Source organism: Solanum stenotomum, chromosome 10, assembly GCF_019186545.1.
Source record: "Solanum stenotomum isolate F172 chromosome 10, ASM1918654v1, whole genome shotgun sequence".
In the NCBI taxonomy this organism is placed as follows: domain Eukaryota; kingdom Viridiplantae; phylum Streptophyta; class Magnoliopsida; order Solanales; family Solanaceae; genus Solanum; species Solanum stenotomum.
Genome location: NC_064291.1, coordinates 11,857,706 through 11,876,730, shown reverse-complemented (window position 1 = coordinate 11,876,730; position 19,025 = coordinate 11,857,706). Strand labels below are relative to the sequence as shown.

General features: G+C 32.4%; 2 protein-coding genes across 2 annotated transcripts in view; both read right to left on the bottom strand.

The window, feature by feature from the left end:
- Positions 1–852: 852 nt before the first annotated feature.
- LOC125842735 (uncharacterized) lies at positions 853–1,317 on the bottom strand. The gene has a single exon (XM_049522057.1). It carries the CDS (start codon positions 1,315–1,317, stop codon positions 853–855), a length of 465 nt encoding a protein of 154 aa, XP_049378014.1.
- Positions 1,318–2,618: 1,301 nt separating this feature from the next.
- LOC125842538 (protein TIFY 5A-like) overlaps positions 2,619–19,025 on the bottom strand; it is a 60,933-nt gene continuing 44,526 nt past the window's right edge. Inside the window, exons 2-3 of the mRNA XM_049521846.1 lie at positions 3,061–3,173; positions 2,619–2,864 (exon numbers count right to left, since the gene is read on the bottom strand). Coding sequence (XP_049377803.1) covers positions 2,688–2,864; positions 3,061–3,173 — 290 coding nt within the window. The 3' untranslated portion in view covers positions 2,619–2,687. The remainder of the gene's footprint in view (positions 2,865–3,060; positions 3,174–19,025) is intronic.

Here is a 19,025-nt window from a genome sequence, read left to right as displayed (position 1 = left end):
TTCAAAAGACGGATATTAGGATGTCCTAGACGACGATGCCATAGAGATAAAGGAACTTGAGAAGTATTTACCGTGAAGGTTGTAGGAGATGAATGTGTTGAAGTCGCAAACGTTGGCCATTCGTACAAATCATCTCTATTCCGGCCTTGTAATAGTGGTGCCCCCGTAGTCAGTGCCTTCACAACAAAAGAGAAAGGAAAGAATTCAATAGATGTTTGGTTTTGTTGACAAAATTTTGAAACAGATATAAGATTCTTTTTGATAAATGGAGTACACAGAATATTATGTAAAGAAAAAGAATGTATGGGAGAGTTTAATGTAGTGGAACCAGTGTGGGTGATCCAAATACCATTACCATCACCCATTGAAACTTGTTCAGGACTCGTGTATTCATGTGGAGAAGCTATGTTCTGAGAATCAGCAGTGATATGATGTGAGGCACCGAAATCCAGAATCCATGGAGCAGTATTGGGAAAAGACCGAGCAGCAAGCATGGCCTTAACGTCAAAATGGTTATGCGACTTGAAACGACAAACATTTGCAGTGTGACCAAATTTTTCACATAACTGACATTGGATTTGCATTTTCGCCTGCATAGGAATAGAGGGACGCCATGGCTGGGAAAAGTTTCCATTGCTTTGAGTGTGGGCGGTACGCCATTGTTGCGTTTCAGAAGGAGTAGTTTGCGAACGCCATTAAGGCTGACCAGACTAGCGGTGAGTTTGCTTGTTGCCATTGTTATTGTGATTATTTGTTCTCTGTGCAACTTGAGCAGTGATTAGAGTTGGTGGTTGCTTCTTATCAGTTTGCTTTAGATAAAGTTCATGATCCGTGAGCTTGTGAGCCAATTCCTCATATGAAATAGGAGTCTCTTGAACGAATAACAGTACTTAAAGCCTCATATTCAGGTCCAAGGCCACTCAAAATTTTTACAACCAACTCTTCATTAGAAATGCGAGCACCAGCAACAGCTAGTTCATCAGTGATAGTTCTTATCTCCCTGAGATAATCAGTGACAGATTTTTGATCTCGCTGAACTTTCGCCAATGCATCTCGAAGACGGTAGATCCTGGTTTGAGATCTATTTGCATATGTAGTATGCAAATAGTCCCATGCTTCCTTTGAAGTTTCAACAGAGGCAACTGATGGTGCAATGGTGGAGTCAACAGATGCCATTAAGGCGTTGCAGATGAGATTATCTTGCTGAAACCAGATTTTGAAATCTGGATTAACGACATCTTGTGTGTCTTGCTTAATGGTGCGTGGTGGCGGTGTTATGGATCCATTGAGATAGCTCATTAAGTCAAACCCATTCATGACCTTTTGAATTTGAGCTTTTCATGTTGCAAAGTTTGCACCACCAGTAAGTTTGATTGGAAGTTGTGCAGTTGGGTTGATGTTAATGATTTGCGTTTTGGTTGAAGCAACATTCACAATTGTGGATGAAGTGTTGATTGGGTCATCACTGTTCAAATTGATGTCCGAAGCAGATGAGTTCACCATTGTTTTTAGGTGGTTTGGAAAGGAAAAAAAAATGAAGAAGATGGGAAGATGATTACAAGTTTTTACTCATTTGAGTGTTGATAGCTCTAATACCATAAAGGAGCAGAATACACAAGAGAAATGTTTTTTGTGTGTTTCATTGATACAATGTGTTGTTTAAATACAAGGAATTATGTGGTAAAAGATCCCACAATATCAGCAAAACTAATGAATCCAATCAAGTAATTAAAGGTAAAGAATCAGAGAATATACAATAATGAAATCAGAATATATGATACTGATATGGAAAATATTTCATCTTCATTTAGCTTCTTTAAAACGGAGAGCATTTTTATTCCTTTCATATAGTTTAAGAACATTTTTTACCCTTTTCCCTAAATAAAATTATAAAATTTATTTATTTTTATACCATATAATTATGCTATTTCTCAATAATCAGTAGCGTTTTTCTGGACCATTACCGACGACAATAGTTTAGCAAATATAATCTTTTTAGAGTCATTCTTTATCCAATTGGAATATTAATCTTGTTAAACAAAGGTTCTTTACAACTCTACATAAAATGGGAATTAGCTTTTTGTCGTCTCTAATAGTCCAGAAAAAAAAAGCTGTTGATTATTTTGCAAAAAGAGAATCATGCCAATTAGAAGGAGAAAAAAATAACTACATGGCAAAGAATTAAATAGATTTTATTATTTTATTTATTTATGGGGTTTATCTTTACATGACATTAAATAATTTATTTATGGGGTTCATGATTATATGGCATAACAAAATAATTTAATTTGACATGTTAAATTTATTTTAATGTTAAATGTAGTTGAATGATTTTAGAAGGTAAAAAATAAAATTCACTGACTTTATTAGATCATTTTTCATAGTTCAGTTACCTTTTAAGATATGAGGTTCTTGGTATTAGATAGTGTCGTCTCGTTGCATTTAGGCACATAGAGCAAGTGTGATTCGTACCATGAAATAAAAACATGAAATTTTAATTTTGTATTAATTTCCAAATCTTAAAATAATTGATGCACAAGTGTTGTGTTTGATTACTATAATTCACCTATTCGAAAATTTTCTTTATTTTCTAGCTCTCATATTAAAAAATATATATATTTGTTACACCAAAATACAAAACATATACACATATGAAACTAAATGGAGCCGAATTCCATCAGTAGCATCTAATGATGATATGGCGAAGTTGTTTGAATTCTATTTTTTCTCTTTTGTAGAAATCTCTGTAAAGATCGCTTCATGAATAGACCAGTTTGAGGTTGTAATGATGGTGATGAGGGCTCAGACATCTTATTTGTTTTCTCTTCCATTCCTCTACTTGCAAGATATATTATAGCTTTAGCCTGCATTTTAAAAAAATAGGATTATTAAAACTTATACTCAAGAATAACTCATTAAAGATAAAAGAGGAGTTTTAAAGTTAACTTTTGATTCTTTTATAAACGGATTACAAAACGAAAAGTGAATACTAGCCATTCACTTCATATCCACACAAACAATTAATTAAAGAGAAAAGAACTGGAAACTAAATACACATACCTGAAGCTGAGTAACATCAGAATCCACAAATTTTCCATTGTAAAATATTGTTAGCTGTTGTGATTTCTTATTCTCGAATTCTTGATCCTCCCTAATAGGAGAAAAGGATGAAAGTGAAAGAGTGAGTTCCAAATTGCAATTTCTTCTTCATTTTCTTCAATTAACTTCACTTACACAAACAAAATCTGGGATTGAACTAAGATTTTTATACGTCGAATCGATATCTATGTGTATATTTTGTGTAACTGATAATCAAGATTTACCAGGAAGGTTTTTGGATGAAGTTATGATAATTGATATTTATTGGAGAAGAAAGGGGACTTCGAATGAATAAATACAAAATGATTTTCTTGAAAAAGTAAAAGCCACGTTTTTTTTAATTAATTGATAAAATAGAACACGAAACGAACAATTTTGACAAGGACATGTACATTGTACACACTCCACACACACATAGACAACTAATTCAAACACCAATTTTTTGTCGGCCTATGGATCATGCACACAACTGTATAAGTCGGCCTTATTATTTTATATATATATATATAATTGGCTTATGACGTAGCTAGCCTTTTCAATTTATTTGAATATTCTATTTAGATATTCAAATTAAGTTATTATATTCTAATTGAACACCACATGAACTTCTAACAAAATATTTCAAATTAAATATACACTTTTAGTTTCAATTTTGATTTATTTTTTTTTGTGTGTGTTCTCATTCGTCTAGTTATAAGGTATTTAAATTAAAAACATAAAGTATGTTATCTCTTTTGAATATATATATATTTTCTTTGTATGCCAAATATTTTAAAGTGCTAGAAAATAAATTACAATTATAAATAAAATATGAAGGAACATAATTTTTTTTTATAAATAATGACGATACAATTTTGTTTGTTCCATTGATTCTTCTCTCTTGTTTATCATTTATCTCTGTGATTCGAGAGTTGAAGCAGTGTGTTTCTCGAGTAGGATAATGTGAATCTCCTTGGATTTATTTGATCTCCAAGAAAGAAGGATTTTGTGGATCTTCTTAAAATATTTGATTGTCAAGAAGAGTTTTAATACATCATGATCTCTTTATAAATATCTCAAACATTTATTGGATATTTAATATTTCTCTTCAAGAGAATAGATTACCATCTATAAGGCATGATCTAGAGTTTAGGATAGAGTATCTTCCATGAACCCTAACTGAAAATTGGGCTTGTCTTGTGGAGTCCCACAAAATTTTGATGCCTACTGCCTCAATAAGTTATAAAGTCTCATGTATTTTCTACTTCAAGTTAATGTGTATAATTAAACGAGATGACATATTTATATGATTTACTTAACTACCTTATAGACGAACAAACATTCAAGAAAAGATTTTTCAAAATTTGAATCGAAATTATCTAATTGAAACATTTTACTAGGAATTAGTGTGTTCAATTGAAATAAAACTTAGTACAAGTGTCTAAATATTAAGACTAGTTTAAAGGGCTGACTATGTATTTAATCAACCTTTATACTCCGTAGGAAATTGGGCCAGTTGTATATGATTATATGTAATTAGTTTATATGTTTCCAAAGATAATGGTGGCTTTAACGGGCCACTAAGCATTACTTAACTATAGTCTATAGATATCATGATGTCTCGATGGTCCATAGAGAATGCATTTTCTATTCTACATGAATTGATGATATTATCCGAGTTTATTCCAAGTGTGGTTGATAGGAACCTTGCTAGTTGTCGACTTATTTTTAAGAAAAAATAAACTTACTTTTTTTCTTGATTTTATGGTTGGTGTTACACTAGCAGCATAGTTGTCCAACAAAGATTGACTCAGGGTAAAGTGCGGCACCAAGTGCTAGTAACATCCCTAAGATAGGGTGTGACAATAGTCACCCCAAACCCTAATGTGAATGTGAAAATCACGTGACTTGACTGTTGACACTCAATTTTGACCCTATGCAATTCGAGTTAATTATCGAGTTTCTTCAATTTCAGAAAATTTGAAATAATAATAATCTTTGAAAAATTCTAAAAATATTTTAAAATCTTTCTCTAATTACTTCTATTAGTTTTTCAGAAATAAGTATATAATACATAATAATTTTATGTATAGATTTAAATATATTTTTCATCTTTTACATAAATATTTAATAAACAGCCTAAAAAAAGTGTTTCTTATAAATACATATTTATTTCCTTTAAATTAGAGAGTTTTATAATAACGTATAATTAGTTCTCTGCATTAAATAATTAACTCATGACTTGATGATTAATTTGTCTTGTTTAAATTAAGAAACTCAAATAATTAATCGATAATCATCCATCTCTTTTTAGTTTTGGCCGGATTTAGTTGTTTGACTCAATTTGGTTATACCTAAATCTAATTCGGTTAGAATATTAACTCAAGTGATCAAATTTTAAATAAAAAGGTCATCGTCTTAATTCTTACACACTTGTACACATAAACATATATTTACGTCTCTCGCGCTCTCACACTCTCCTCTCCCTTTCTCCTTTTCCAGCCCTCACGCGCGCTCCTCTCCCCTTTCTTCTTCCAAAACACAAAAGTCAAAACCAAGTGTCACGCCCCTTTTTTCGCACGCGGCGGAAGACGGAAGGGTTTTTCCAATTTAAGTGACGGTATTGATTAGGGATTATTTTTATTTTTTCAGAGTCACCACTTGGAATTGAGTTATGGTGTTCCAAGTCACCTTTTGTTTTTAATCCCTAATCAAATAGAAATTACTCTTTATTATGGTCTGCATACTAGAAATTCGAGTAAGGAATTTTGTTGACCGAGGGGAAGGTATTAGGCATCCCTCGAGTCTCGTGGTTCTAGCACGGTCGCTTTTATTGACTTATACTTATTTTAACTATTCTTTGAATATATTATTTTCAGGCCGTGACTTGTTCGCATTTTTATTGTTGAACTTTTCTTTGGTCTCAACCTAGATGCGTAACCGCATTCTTGGTCTTGACATTTAGAGAATAATTGTCTTTTTCACATTCACACCTAATAGTTTTATCTATGAGTCTTATTTTAAATTAATGAAAGTTAAACTATATTATTGGACAAGGTGCATCACCGCATCTTTGAGTTTCTTTTAATGTGTTTCAAAAAAGATGTGTAACCACATTCTTAATTGAAACAAATATTTCTAACGTGCCTAAAGTTCCTCTAGTATTAAAGATGCTTACTCTTATTTTTGTGAATTCTAGACAACTAATCTTTTATTTCATTATTATATTAATCAATGATATTTTTAATTAAATTAGTCCTCATAACAAAGAATTTAACTAATCGAAAATAGCGTAAATTTATGTTTAACAACATAATACATTTGTTTGTTTATTGGGTAATGACTGATTTATCTCAAAATACGTAAATTAAAATAGGCAATTGACATCAACATTAAGCTACGACAATGCTATAAAAACAATGGCCTAGGAATGACAAAATTAAACAACAACAAAAAATTCTACCATAATAATAAGATTTTATTGATTTTTTAGGTATTTGCACCAAAAAGTAACATAAATATAACTCAAGATGTCAAATATTCATTTCAGTCAAATTATAAATGTAACAAGATATAAGAAAACTTATCATAAAGTTACATCAAATTCCATAAATAAAGTAAAGAGATAAGGTAATGTTTAACCTTAAATAGAGAGAATAGATACCGTAAAATTTTGACCGAAACTCGATTAAAACACCCACAAATCTAGTGGTATATGTGTTGTATTTGTGTATTTGTGTGTGTTGGTAAGTGTCGGTATTGTGTTGCTGTATTTTTTGATGCGTGTGCCTTGTTGTTTTTTTATCTTGGTTGTTGATTCTCTTTTGTGTTGTTGTGTTGTGTGTGTTGTTTTTTTTGTCTTTCTCGTGTGAGTCTGTAGAGTATATAGGAGTAAGGGAGGGGTTGTGCGTGTGTATTGATTTTTGTTTTGTATTGTAGTGGTGGTGTGTGTGCGCAGGTTGTTTAGGGGAAATAGGGGGAAATGGGGTGTGCAGGTGGGTAGTGGGTGTGGAGAGTTGAGAGTTAAGTTTATTTTTATATTTTTTTTATAAATTAGATATATATATATATATATANATATAATTAAGAAATACTAGCTGGTTTATTAAAATTTAAATTAACAGAAATCATATATTTTTTGTAGTTTTCAAATCTTTTAAAATAAACTTACTAAAATACGATGAGAAATAAAATATTTAATATAGACCTAGAAAAAATATTTAAGGAATAAAACTGGTGTAAAACCTTATGTTCGGTTAAAAATTACGTATCTACACCAAGAACCCTAATTTCTTCACCCAAATGACACTGCCCCTATTACCCCAGTCAGTCTCTCTGTATATTTGAAAGATAATAGACCTCGGGTTCAGATTGTTAACTTCAATTTAGATAAAAATCTCACCCAAACCTGTGAATGTAGTCAATACGCTTGATATAGCCAAAACTTATGACAAAGTTTCTTGGCATTTCTTGATAAAATTTCTGGAGAAGGTATGTTTCAATAATTGTTTTGTCGATAAGATTTGGAGGTTGATAGCCCACAATTGGTATTCAGTTTTGATAAATAGTCAAACTACATGCTTTCTCATTCCACCAGAAGAGTGAAACAAGGGGATCATTTATCTCCAATTTTGTTCATTCTTACTGAGTAACTGTTGAAGTACTTTCTAAAGCTTTAAATGTTTTATTCCTTACTAAAAGCTTCAGGAGTTATGATATGCCTAAATGCGCGCGCGCGCGCGCACACACACACACATATATATATATATCAATCACCTAGCCTATGCTAATGATACTATCATTTTATCTTCTGCTGATAAGAGTTCTTTGCAAATGATTATGAATACTTTGGGGAAATATGGAAGACAATCTGGCTAGAAAATCAAAAAAAAAAAAAAGCTTCTTCTATGTTTTTAATAAAACTGCTAGGCAAGTCAATTAACAGGTTGAGGAGGTCACGGGTTTTAATAAAGGAAAAAATTTCTTTTATTTATTTGGGGTGTCCAATTGGTCATGCTAGGAAAAGGAAGTCACACTTTACAGAGCTCATAAAAAAGTGAAGAACAAGTTGCAAGCCTGAAAGGGCAGAATTCTATCTTATTGAGGTAAGGTTGTTTTGATTAATAAAGTGTTGCAAAGTCTTCCTATTTACCTTTTATCTTCTATTACTCCTCCCAAATGTATTTATATGAACTACACAAATTGTTTACTAGATTTTTCTGGACTAACAACGAGGGAGAAAGGCATAAGCACTGGGTCTCCTGGACCAACATGTGCTTTCTTAGGGAAGAAGGTGATCTTGGTTTTAAATCACTATTTGATGTTTCTAAAGCTCTGTTTGTAAAATTTTGGTGGACTTTCAGAATCAAAAAATCCATGTGGAATAAATATTGCAAAAGGCTTAGACCTTAAGTAGTTGAATAGAAAGGGGGCTCACAGTTGTGGAAATACATGTTGGAAGCTAGAGAAAGTTTTAATCAGTTGATTTGCTAGGAACCTAAATGTGGGAATTCAAACGTTTGGTATGATAATTAGATTAAATTAGCCATCTATTAATCTAGACCTTTCTGTGGAAGAGATAAATAAACTAATGGAGGAAAATGGTTTGAAGGATGAGAAACTTCATCAATTATTTCCTCTATTTATCAGATTCATAGTGAAGTTTCTTACTTAGAACCTACCAAGGAATGGGATGAGCCTTTGTGAATGCTTACCAGCTCTGGGAAGTTTATAGTTAGTAGTGCATGGAAGAGGTGAGACAAAAGGAAGACAATAATGCTAAAGTTGCAAACTTCTTGATTAAAGGTGTACTTTTAAGGTCTCTTTCTTTTTGTGAAGATTAATGAAAAAAAATACTTCATTTAGGGGAAGTGTTGATCAAAATAAAGGTGGATGAGGAGGCTCTTTGTTATTGTTGTACTAGGCCACAAACAGAAACTATTGATTATGTTTTTCTGACTTCTTCTTTTGCTAAAAGGACTTAGCAGAACTTTATTACTCCAGTTGGGTACAAATTCCAGGTTTTCAGTTGAAGGTATTTCTCCACAACTGGTGGAAACTGGATGCACCTCCTAAACTTAAGTCAATCTTGATGGCACTGCCTCCTTTCATTATTTGGAAACTTTGGAATAGAAGGAATGCTCTTAAGCACGGGGAGAAGATATCTTTTTATAAGACTGTGGAAGAAATTAATAGGCATANTTGCATAGTTCCTCTATTTTTCTTTTGTTTTATGTTGCTACATTAACAATAATTGCACTTTATTTGGAAAGCTCTAGATCTTAAAGATGATCAATTGATTTTTTTTTAAAAAAAAAATCAAAGAAAGAGGATCGTTTAATGAAGATGGGATCAAGTAATTTTGGTGTTGAATATATGTAGTTGAAGAAGGAGAAATTTATATGCAGATGAGTGATGATCGTATTATAGATTAATATTTTTTTCTTATTGTCACCAAACTTGAATTCATTTTCTTCATTCGAATTTTATTCATTTTATTTTTAATATGAATTGAAAGTTTGAATTATAAATTGAAAGTTGATCTACATCGTCATACAATTTATTTATTTATATAAATCCTTACTAACATTTGTTAAAAAAAGTTGTTCTTTTTAATTTAACAAACAAATAAAAATAAAAGAGAATTAAAGAAAGAAGGAAAGAAAAGAAGATAAACAGAAAAAAAGGGAGAAAATAAATGCAGATAACAAATTCATAAGTAAGGAAGACTAACAATCTGATTCATATTTCATAACTTGAATTGTACTTTGTTTAAATTTAGAGAGTTTGATTCTAATTTATGTGTTGTTTTGAATCTTTGATATTGTTTATAATTGATGAGTTGCAATAAAATCTAATAACATATAGTTGGACTTCTTAGAATAAAGAAATATTAATCATATTTTAAATTACAATAAAGTAGAAAATTATTGAGGAAGAAAATTTGAGGTTGGAGAGGCCAAATTTTATATACTTTTGGCGAAGTTAAGATGAAAGTCAGACATTTGAATATACTTCCGTATGTGTAAAGGTACTCATTTTCTTAACAGATTTATAATATTTTATTAATATAGAAAAAAAAAATCAAATTTTGTAAATGCATAGGTACTCATTTTCTTTGTTTCTCACTCTTCTAAATATAATAAAAAAATAATACTGTTTCATTTTCATACAAATACTATTAATAATGCGTAAAAGTTATTATTTTTAAAATCTTAATTAGTTATGATAATAAGTATACTTTTATTTTTTACAGTAAAAAGTAAAAAGGAAAAGCATAATATTATTAATTATTAATCATTAAAAGGGAAAGAACGGAAAACTGTAAATAATGGAAACATTTGCCATTCATCCAAATAGTAATACATAATTAGATTAATTAATAATTAGTTATAATTTAATATTCACAATTTTTTATTTATAATAAATAATCAATATTAATAATTGTTTTTATTGATTTCAAATGAAATTTAAGATATGTGGGTTGTGCAACGAGATTTTATTATAAAGGTGTTAAATTTTATTTGTCCATCTTGCAGATTTTCTCAACTAGATATTTAAGTTATATACATTTTACATATGTACAGACTCTATTTTATGGGTAATTATCATTTTTTATATAAAATATTTAAACTAACTTTTCACAGCTAATTATCATTCTTTATACATTGTTAAATAATAATAATAATAATAATAATAATAATAATAATAATAATAATAATAATAATAATAATAACAATAATAATAATAATAATAATTTATATTATATATGTATAATAGGAGAGGTTATAGAGTGTGTTATTTATTCTTTTTTGGGGGAAGTTTTCATAGCTATATTAATAATTAATAATTAATAAGAATTTATTTATTATTTTCAGTAATAAATAAAATTATTAATTATTATTTATTAATAAAAATGTGAAAACTTCCCAAAAATTATTATTATTATTTTTTGGCAAATTTTATGTTCTTTATATAGTATTTATTTAAATTCAAAGATAAAAATTCAAATTTGGACGTCAACCAATTTTTATACTTATTTTTTGGTATAGTTTTATATTGCAACTATAAAAATATAAAAAAAGAATGAAACAAATAAAGATAAATGTTACTAAATATAATTAATTTTTAAAATTTTGAATTTGAATGGGAAGTTACCATTGATCTTTTAAAATTTGAATCGAAAACTAACTCTATACTAGATAAAGCCAAGTTTTAATCTATATTTTCCTATATAAACTAATTTTCCATCAAATTTTTTATTTTATTCTCTACATATAAAAATATATAAAAAAANAGATTCGTTCCTACGATTCTAGTCTTGGGGTTTGTTATGAAAAAAAAGGTGTTCAACTCCTTTTTGAAGAAATTTTGAAATGGGTCTTGTTTATTTGAGTCTTCTTTGGAGTTTCCAAGGTTAGATTAGTGTTCCCTAACCTATTTCGTTTCTAGGGCTGAGATTTGAAAGAGTTTGGTTCACTATTGAAGTTTCCACCATTGTTGGTTGAAGAAGCTTTGAAGAAGATGAAGTGGGTTTTGAGATCTGGAAGATTTGGCAAGGAATTGAGTGCAAAAAAGTATTGGGGTTTGTTCCCTATATCTAAGAAAGTTTGAATCTCGAATTTCATGAAATTCCGAGCTAAAAATCTTCGGGGTTTTAATTTGGTTGTTCATCTTGTTCTTGAAGAACATTCATATCTTCAAGATTCTTCAAGAACGGGGATATTTGAAAAGTAAGTATTTGATTAAAAAAGAGAAGAAAGAGAAAGATTAAAAGTGTTTGTAAAAGGGGAATTTACCTAATAGGGTAAAGCCTAAAGGACAAAGGAAGGTGGGGGACCACAACAGGTCAATTTTCACAATTGTGCAAGTGCAGCTTGAGGAATTTGGGCGAATCCCGACTTGGATCTCCTATTCCACTCGATGCCTCGCCTTTTGGGCAGCTAGGTCCCCGAGTTGGACCTCATTTTGGTGAAGACATTGGGAATTTCGGCGAGCTAAGCCCTGGTCGCCGAATCCATTCGGCATCGCCGAACGTCCACCCAGATCACCGAGTTGCCTTGTCCGATTGGCGAGTTTGGCGAGTCAATCTTCAAGTTGGCGAGCTGAACTTCATGTTTGGCAAAGAAAACAGGCCATTTGGCGATGGGAAACTCGTCTTATAACCCTTTTCATCTCAGGTTCTAATTTCTTAGTTTCCTTTTCTTTTGATTCTAGTTCGTAATCAAGAATCCTTGACTGATTTTCAACTTGTAATTACCTACTTGTTGACTATTTAGCTTTTGAATTCACTTCTTTGTAGTGCTTTTCATTTAGTGTTTTTTCGTTTTACTTCGTAATTATTTCTTGACTCAAGTCCGTTTGCTTTTATTGAGTCGTCCGTTCTTCTTGAAATAAAAATCTATTCTGACCAAGAGTAGAAACCGAGACCTTGTGATCAACTGAGTATAAGCAATCTTCAACATTAGTCGCGCCAATTTGAGAGGTAATCAAAGGTGTGTAAGCATGAGCAATTGTGAGTTTATTTTACTAACGCTAACGTTGTTTGTTATTTTTGTGAGTTGTCATTTTATAGGTACAAAGGAGTTATAAGGCAGCATGTCCTCAATTGCCTCAGACCCATGTGACTATGATATGGGATGTGTCAGGGGTCTCGGTACCAAAAGGATTGATTTTCCTATCTTTGAAGAAAGACATGATCTAGAAACATATCTTGATTGGGAGTGGCAATGTGAGAAGAATTTCCAACACCATGATTTGAGAGGTCCAGAGCGACCCTTGTATTCCCTCTCTCATTTGAAGGGTGTTGCATTGAGTTGGTGGACTCAGGAGGAAAGGCTCTGCGCACTTCAAGGAAATACCCACCCATTGACATGGGAAGAATTGAAGAGGCTGAAGAGGTTCAAGTATGTGCCAAAAGGGTACATTAAGCTTTTCAATGTCGATCCAAGAAGACCAATTCTTAGGACAAATGTTGGCATTTGTGGGTATTTGGGACTTGACCTTGTCCTCGATGATGGGTACAATCTAAACTACATCACTCTAGAGGTGGTATCCTACTTGGGGCTACCTCAACTACACATGACTTATCCATACACCATGGAGGGATGTAAGGTTACCGAAGGGCTAAAAGTCTCGTTCACACATGGTAAATACCATGAGGAGGTTTGGTGTGATATAATGCCCATGGCTTCTTATCACTTAAGTTTGGGCGCCAATTGGTTTATTGAACATAGGGTCCCAAATGAGCAGAACGGGTACAAGTGTGTTGTGGATCATTGGGGAACACATCTATTTCCTCCTCCTAAGGTGAAAAGTGAGAGACAAAAGATTGAGAGGAGTAAGGGAAAGCAAGGTGGCAACCTTAGAGTGGAAAAAAAAAAAGCTTGAGAGGAGTGAAGTGAGAGGGTTGCCACAATCTCAATCTAACATTTCTGTTTATCCTTCACTTGGTAGGGATTCTTATGTAGGTACAAACGTAATGAATGGAGGAACACAAGTTCCAGAAAAAGAGCCTACAGTCGAAGGTGTGATGGATGCACTAATGGGATGTTCCAACATCCAAGGTAAAAAAGATCTTTCTTGCAGGCGTCAAGGTACAATAGCTAATCTTAACACTTTTACCATTGCAAATGAACAAAGTGTGAATGTTAGCTTGGCTTTATGTGAGCCTATTGATTCTTTACCATGTGTTGATAATGTGCTTGTAGAGAATGTGGATACACTAGTTGATCCTATTGATGATCGAATTGATTCTTCTAGTAAGATCGATTTGTGTCCACCTAGTGTTGACACCTATGCTTTGAATGCTAGATCATTATTTTGTATTGATTGTGTTAATCAACCAGTTTGTAAGTGTAGTTCACTGGTTGAGGGTCCTTGGAATGTAATTAAGGAACCTCAAGTTGGTGGCACTAATGAGAATGTTGATCATCTGATTAGGAGTGACTCTTTGAGCATATCTATTGTGGAAGATCCAATTGCTTGCTTTGCTCATAGAGATCATGTGCTTGAAAATGCTTCAAAAACTGATATGTGTCTTTTTGAGGGTGAACTTGCATGTTTCAACTCTTTCCTAGTGGTGGATCATTCCCTCTTTAAGTACAATATCCAATTTGAAGATGATGAAATCACTCCTACTGATGTACCTAGTGGTGTGAATCTTGAGAGCAGTATAGTTCTTGATAGCTATACTTGTGATAGTAACCCACTATGGTGAGGCTTTTCCTCCCAAAGATGGAAATATCTTCTTGGAAGGTGAGAGTACTCTTGTGGGGAAGGAATGTGATGAGGAGGAAGGGGGTATCTGTTTTTCCGTTACTTCTTCTTTTTGGTGTGTTTCACTCCTTGATAGTATGACCAATGCTTTGAGCCTATTGGTAGTCATACACATGAAAACACCTTAGAGGGGGGTTGATTTGCGAGACATATTTCTCTATTACTTGTTTACATCTGATGAAGCTCATGTTGTTGAGTAGAGTATATTGTTTGAAGGAAAGAGTGCCAACCTGGTAAATGGTTGTGCACTTGATCCTAGTACATGGCTTGCCTTTCCATTTGATCCCAGTAGTGAGCTGAATTGTAGCCTTTGTGTGGGAATGTTTGGTCGAAATGGCAAGCATATGGAGGTTGACATTGTTCATTCCTTTCCTTATGCAGTAAAGCCTTTCTTGAGGTTTTACCATCCACTTGAAGAGCCTACATTGTGTGTGTGGAAGGATAGCTTCCTAGACCCTTTTTCTATTTCTTACCCTGAGCATGATCTTGTTGAATGTGCATCTCATGGGGGTAGGAGATATTTTCCAAGAGAAGGTAAAGTTTGTACCTTCCTTTACTATCTCTTTGCATTTGATGAGATCCCTAGTTGGATCAGAAGTGCATTGCATGTGGATCAGGTTATCCTTGAGGTCTATACTTGTTGGTATGACCCTGTTCTGTGGACTTTCTATCCTTTTGATCCCGGTGAATGCATGAAGTTTAATGTCTTTGCTAGATAAATTTTTAAAGTTGAGTAACCTTTCAAGATATTAACTCTTTATATTCATTATCGAAATAAGAATATAACCAGTAAATTTTTTTTCTATGGATATAAGACATTTCTATTTTATTTTTTCCTAGTATGCATGTTTACCCTTTTCCTCTACTACAATTTTTTCTCTCTAAGTAATTATATTTCTAGTTAATTGAGTTAGTGAGTTTCTAATGAATTAAATATATCATTATCTCTTGACAAGGATATCAAGTGCTCTTTAATAAGTTTGTTTTTCTAATTAGAATATCTGGGAGGAATATGTTTTGCCCTCCGAGAATGAGGTGTCTTTCTTAACCTTTGATTTTAGCTTGTTTAGGAGTTTAATTGTGTCCTTGTCATTGTCTAGAACTTGACTAGATTCGAGATCATCCTCCCTCTATTTCAACTTTCTCTTGATTCATTTTTTTGCTTATCAAGTTGTGGGAATCTGGTAACTCGTCCTAGCTTGTTTATTGCTTTGTTGTCAACATGAGTGATTTAAATTAACTATGCTATTATCAAAGTCTCACTGTGATAAGTTTCTCTTTCCCTGTAATAAGCATACATCATATCGGTTTCGGTCTCTCAAATAGCACCTTCAACTAATTAATTTCTCCAAAGAACCTTCACGGATACAATTTCTTTGTTTCTTAACTTCCGAATTTGCCGATCTAAAGTCTCAACGAGAATCTCTTCATACAAAAGATTCTCCTTAACTTCTAAACCTTCTACGGGCACAATGGATGTCGAATATTCAACACACTTTTTCAACAACGAGACATGATTTACCATATGTACTGATTTTAAATCATTTGGTAATTCAAGTTCAAAGGCAACCTTGCCAATATGCCTCAAAATCTGATATGGGCCAACATAACGGGGACTAAGCTCCCTTTCTTTCCAAATCTCATGACACCCTTCATGAGTGAAATTTTCAAGTAGACACAATCATCAACATTAAACTCAAGTTCCCTTCTTCTTACATCGGCATAGGACTTTTGTTGATTTTGAGCCATTTCAACCTTTTGCAAATAAGTCAAACCTTTTCCATATCCTCATGCACCAACTCAGGCCCTATCAAAGCAACCTCACCAACTTCAAATCAGCCAATAAGAGACCTACACCTCCTACCGTAATGAGCCTCAAACGGTGCCATCCCAATTCTAGAATGATAGCTATTATTATAAGCAAATTCAATCAATGTCAAATGGTCATCCCAATTACCCTTGAAATCAATCTCACAAGCTCTCAACATATCTTTCAAAGTCTAAATGGTATGTTCGTTTTTTCCATTGGTCTGAGGAAGAAAAGTCGTGCTAAGTTTCACTTGAGTACGAAGACCTTTCTGAAATGACTTGAAAAATTGAGATGTAAATTGAGTACCTCCATCGGATATAATGAGAATGGCACTCCATGCAACCTTACCATTTTTCGAATATAAATCTTAGTGTACTCCTCCAGCGAAAATGAAGTCTTAAAGAGAAGAAAGTGAGCATGTTTCATCTTTCTGTTCACAACAACCCAAATCGAATCAAATTATCGACGAATGGGGGTAAATCCGCAATGAAGTCCATATTCAAATCTTCTCACTTCCACGTAGAAATACAAAAATTTTGAGCGAAACCACCCATTTTTGTATGCTCAACTTTCACTTGTTGATAATTTGGACACTTAGCCACAAATTTCATAATATCCTTCTTCATCCCATTCCACCAATAGACTTTCCATAAATCACGGTACATTTTGGTGGCTCCCGGGTGAATAGAATACCAAGAACAATGAGCTTCTGCCATAATCTGATTTCTCAACTCACGTACATTTGAAACACATAACCAACCTTGATACAAAACAAAGTTCAAAATTCTTAAAGTTGAAAGACATTTTAGGATATTAACTCTTTATCTTCATTACAGAAATAAGAATATAACCAATGATTTTTCTTTTCTATGGATAATATAGGTCCTTTCTATTATTTTTTTTCCTAATATGCATGTTTACCCTTTTCCTGTGGCTTCAAATTTTTCTCTCTAAGTAATTATATTTCTAGTTAATTGAGTTGGTGGGTTTATAGTGAATTAAATATATCAAGTGCTCTTTAATAAGTTGTCTTTCTAATTCGAATAACTGGGAGGACCCCCCGAGACCGAGTCTTTCTTAACCTTTGAATTTTTATCATGATTAGGAGTTTAATTGTGTCCTTGTCATCGTCTAGAACTTGACTAGATTCGAAATCATCCTCCCTCTATTTCAGTTTTCTCTTTATTCCTTTTTCTGCTTATCAAGTTGTGGGAATCTGGTAACTCATCCTAGCTTGTTTGTTGCTTTGTTGTCAACATGAGTGATTTAAATTAACTATGCTATTATTAAAGTCTCACTGTGATAAGTTTCTCTTTCCTTGTAATAAACATACATCATATCAGCTTCCGCTTCCCAAGTAACACCTCAACTAATTGATTCCGCTAAAGAACCTTCACAAATGCAATTTCTTTGTTTCTCAACTTCCGAATTTATCTATTTGAAATCTGAACCGGAATCTCTTCATAAGAAAGATTCTCCTTAACTTCTAAACCTTCAAAGAGCACAATGAAAGTCGAATCTTCAACACACTTTTTCGACAACGAGATATGGAATACCAGATGTACCGACGCTACATCATTGGGCAATTCAAGCTCATAAGCAACCTTGCCAATAAGCCTCAAAATCTGATATGAGACCACATAATGGGGACCAAACTTTCCTTTCTTTCCAAATCTCATGGCACCCTTCATGGGTGAAATTTTCAAGTAGACTCAATCATCAACATTAAACTCAAGTTCTCTTCTTCTAACATCGACATAGGACTTTTGTTGACTTTGAGCCATTTTCAACCTTTTGCAAATAAGTCAAACCTTTTCCATAGCCTCATGCAACAACTCAGGCCCTATCAAAGTGACCTCACCAACTTCAAACTAGCCAATAGGAGACCTACACCTCCTACCATAAAGAGCCTCAAACGGTACCATCCCAATTCTAGAATGATAACTATTATTATAAGCAAATTCAATTAACGGCAAATAGTCAGTCCAATTACCCTTGAAATCAATCTCACAAAGTCAACATATCCTTAAAAGTATGAATGGTACCTTCAGCTTGTCCATCGGTCTGAGGATAAAAAGTCGTGCTAAGTTTCACTTGAGTACAAATACATTTTTGAAACAACTTCCAAAATTGAGATGTAAACTAAGTACATCAATCGGAGATAATGAGAATGACAATCTATGTAACCTTACCATTTCCTAAATATAAATCTTGGTGTACTCCACCGAAAATGAAGTCTTAACGAAAAGAATGTGAGTCTATTTCATCATTTTGTTCACAAAAACTCAAATCGAATCAAACTGTCGACAAGTACGATATAAGTCCGTAATGAAGTCCATATTCAAATTTTCACACTTCCACGTAGAAATACTAGTGTTTTGAGCCAAGCCACCCAATTATGATGCTCAACTTTCACTTGTTGATAATTTGGACACTTGGCCACAAATTCCATAATACCAACTAAATTTTTTTAAAGGATTTTTTTTATAAATTTTAAGTAGTTAATTATTATAATTTATAATATTTTTATTAATTTTAAACCAATTCAATTACATGAGACATATGGAATTCGGAGAGTCAACTAAAATTTTACAATATGTTTAGTTGTTAATTATTATAACTTATAGTACTATTACGTGATTTTCAAATAAAATATGTAATTTTTTTATTTCAATTTATATGTCATTGATATAATTACATATATTAAGTAATGAAGAATTAATGCGTAAATTATGTGACACCTATGAATTTTGGAGTGTAAATCAAATTAGTTATATGATTTAAAAAAAATAAAGCGGTTAATTATTACAATTTATAATACTTTTTATATATTTTTTAAATGATATATATATATATATAT

Excerpts from the sequence above, each read along its gene's own strand:
- LOC125842735 (XM_049522057.1), bottom strand. The coding sequence starts at position 1,317 with ATGAATGGGTTTGACTTAATGAGCTATCTCAATGGATCCATAACACCG.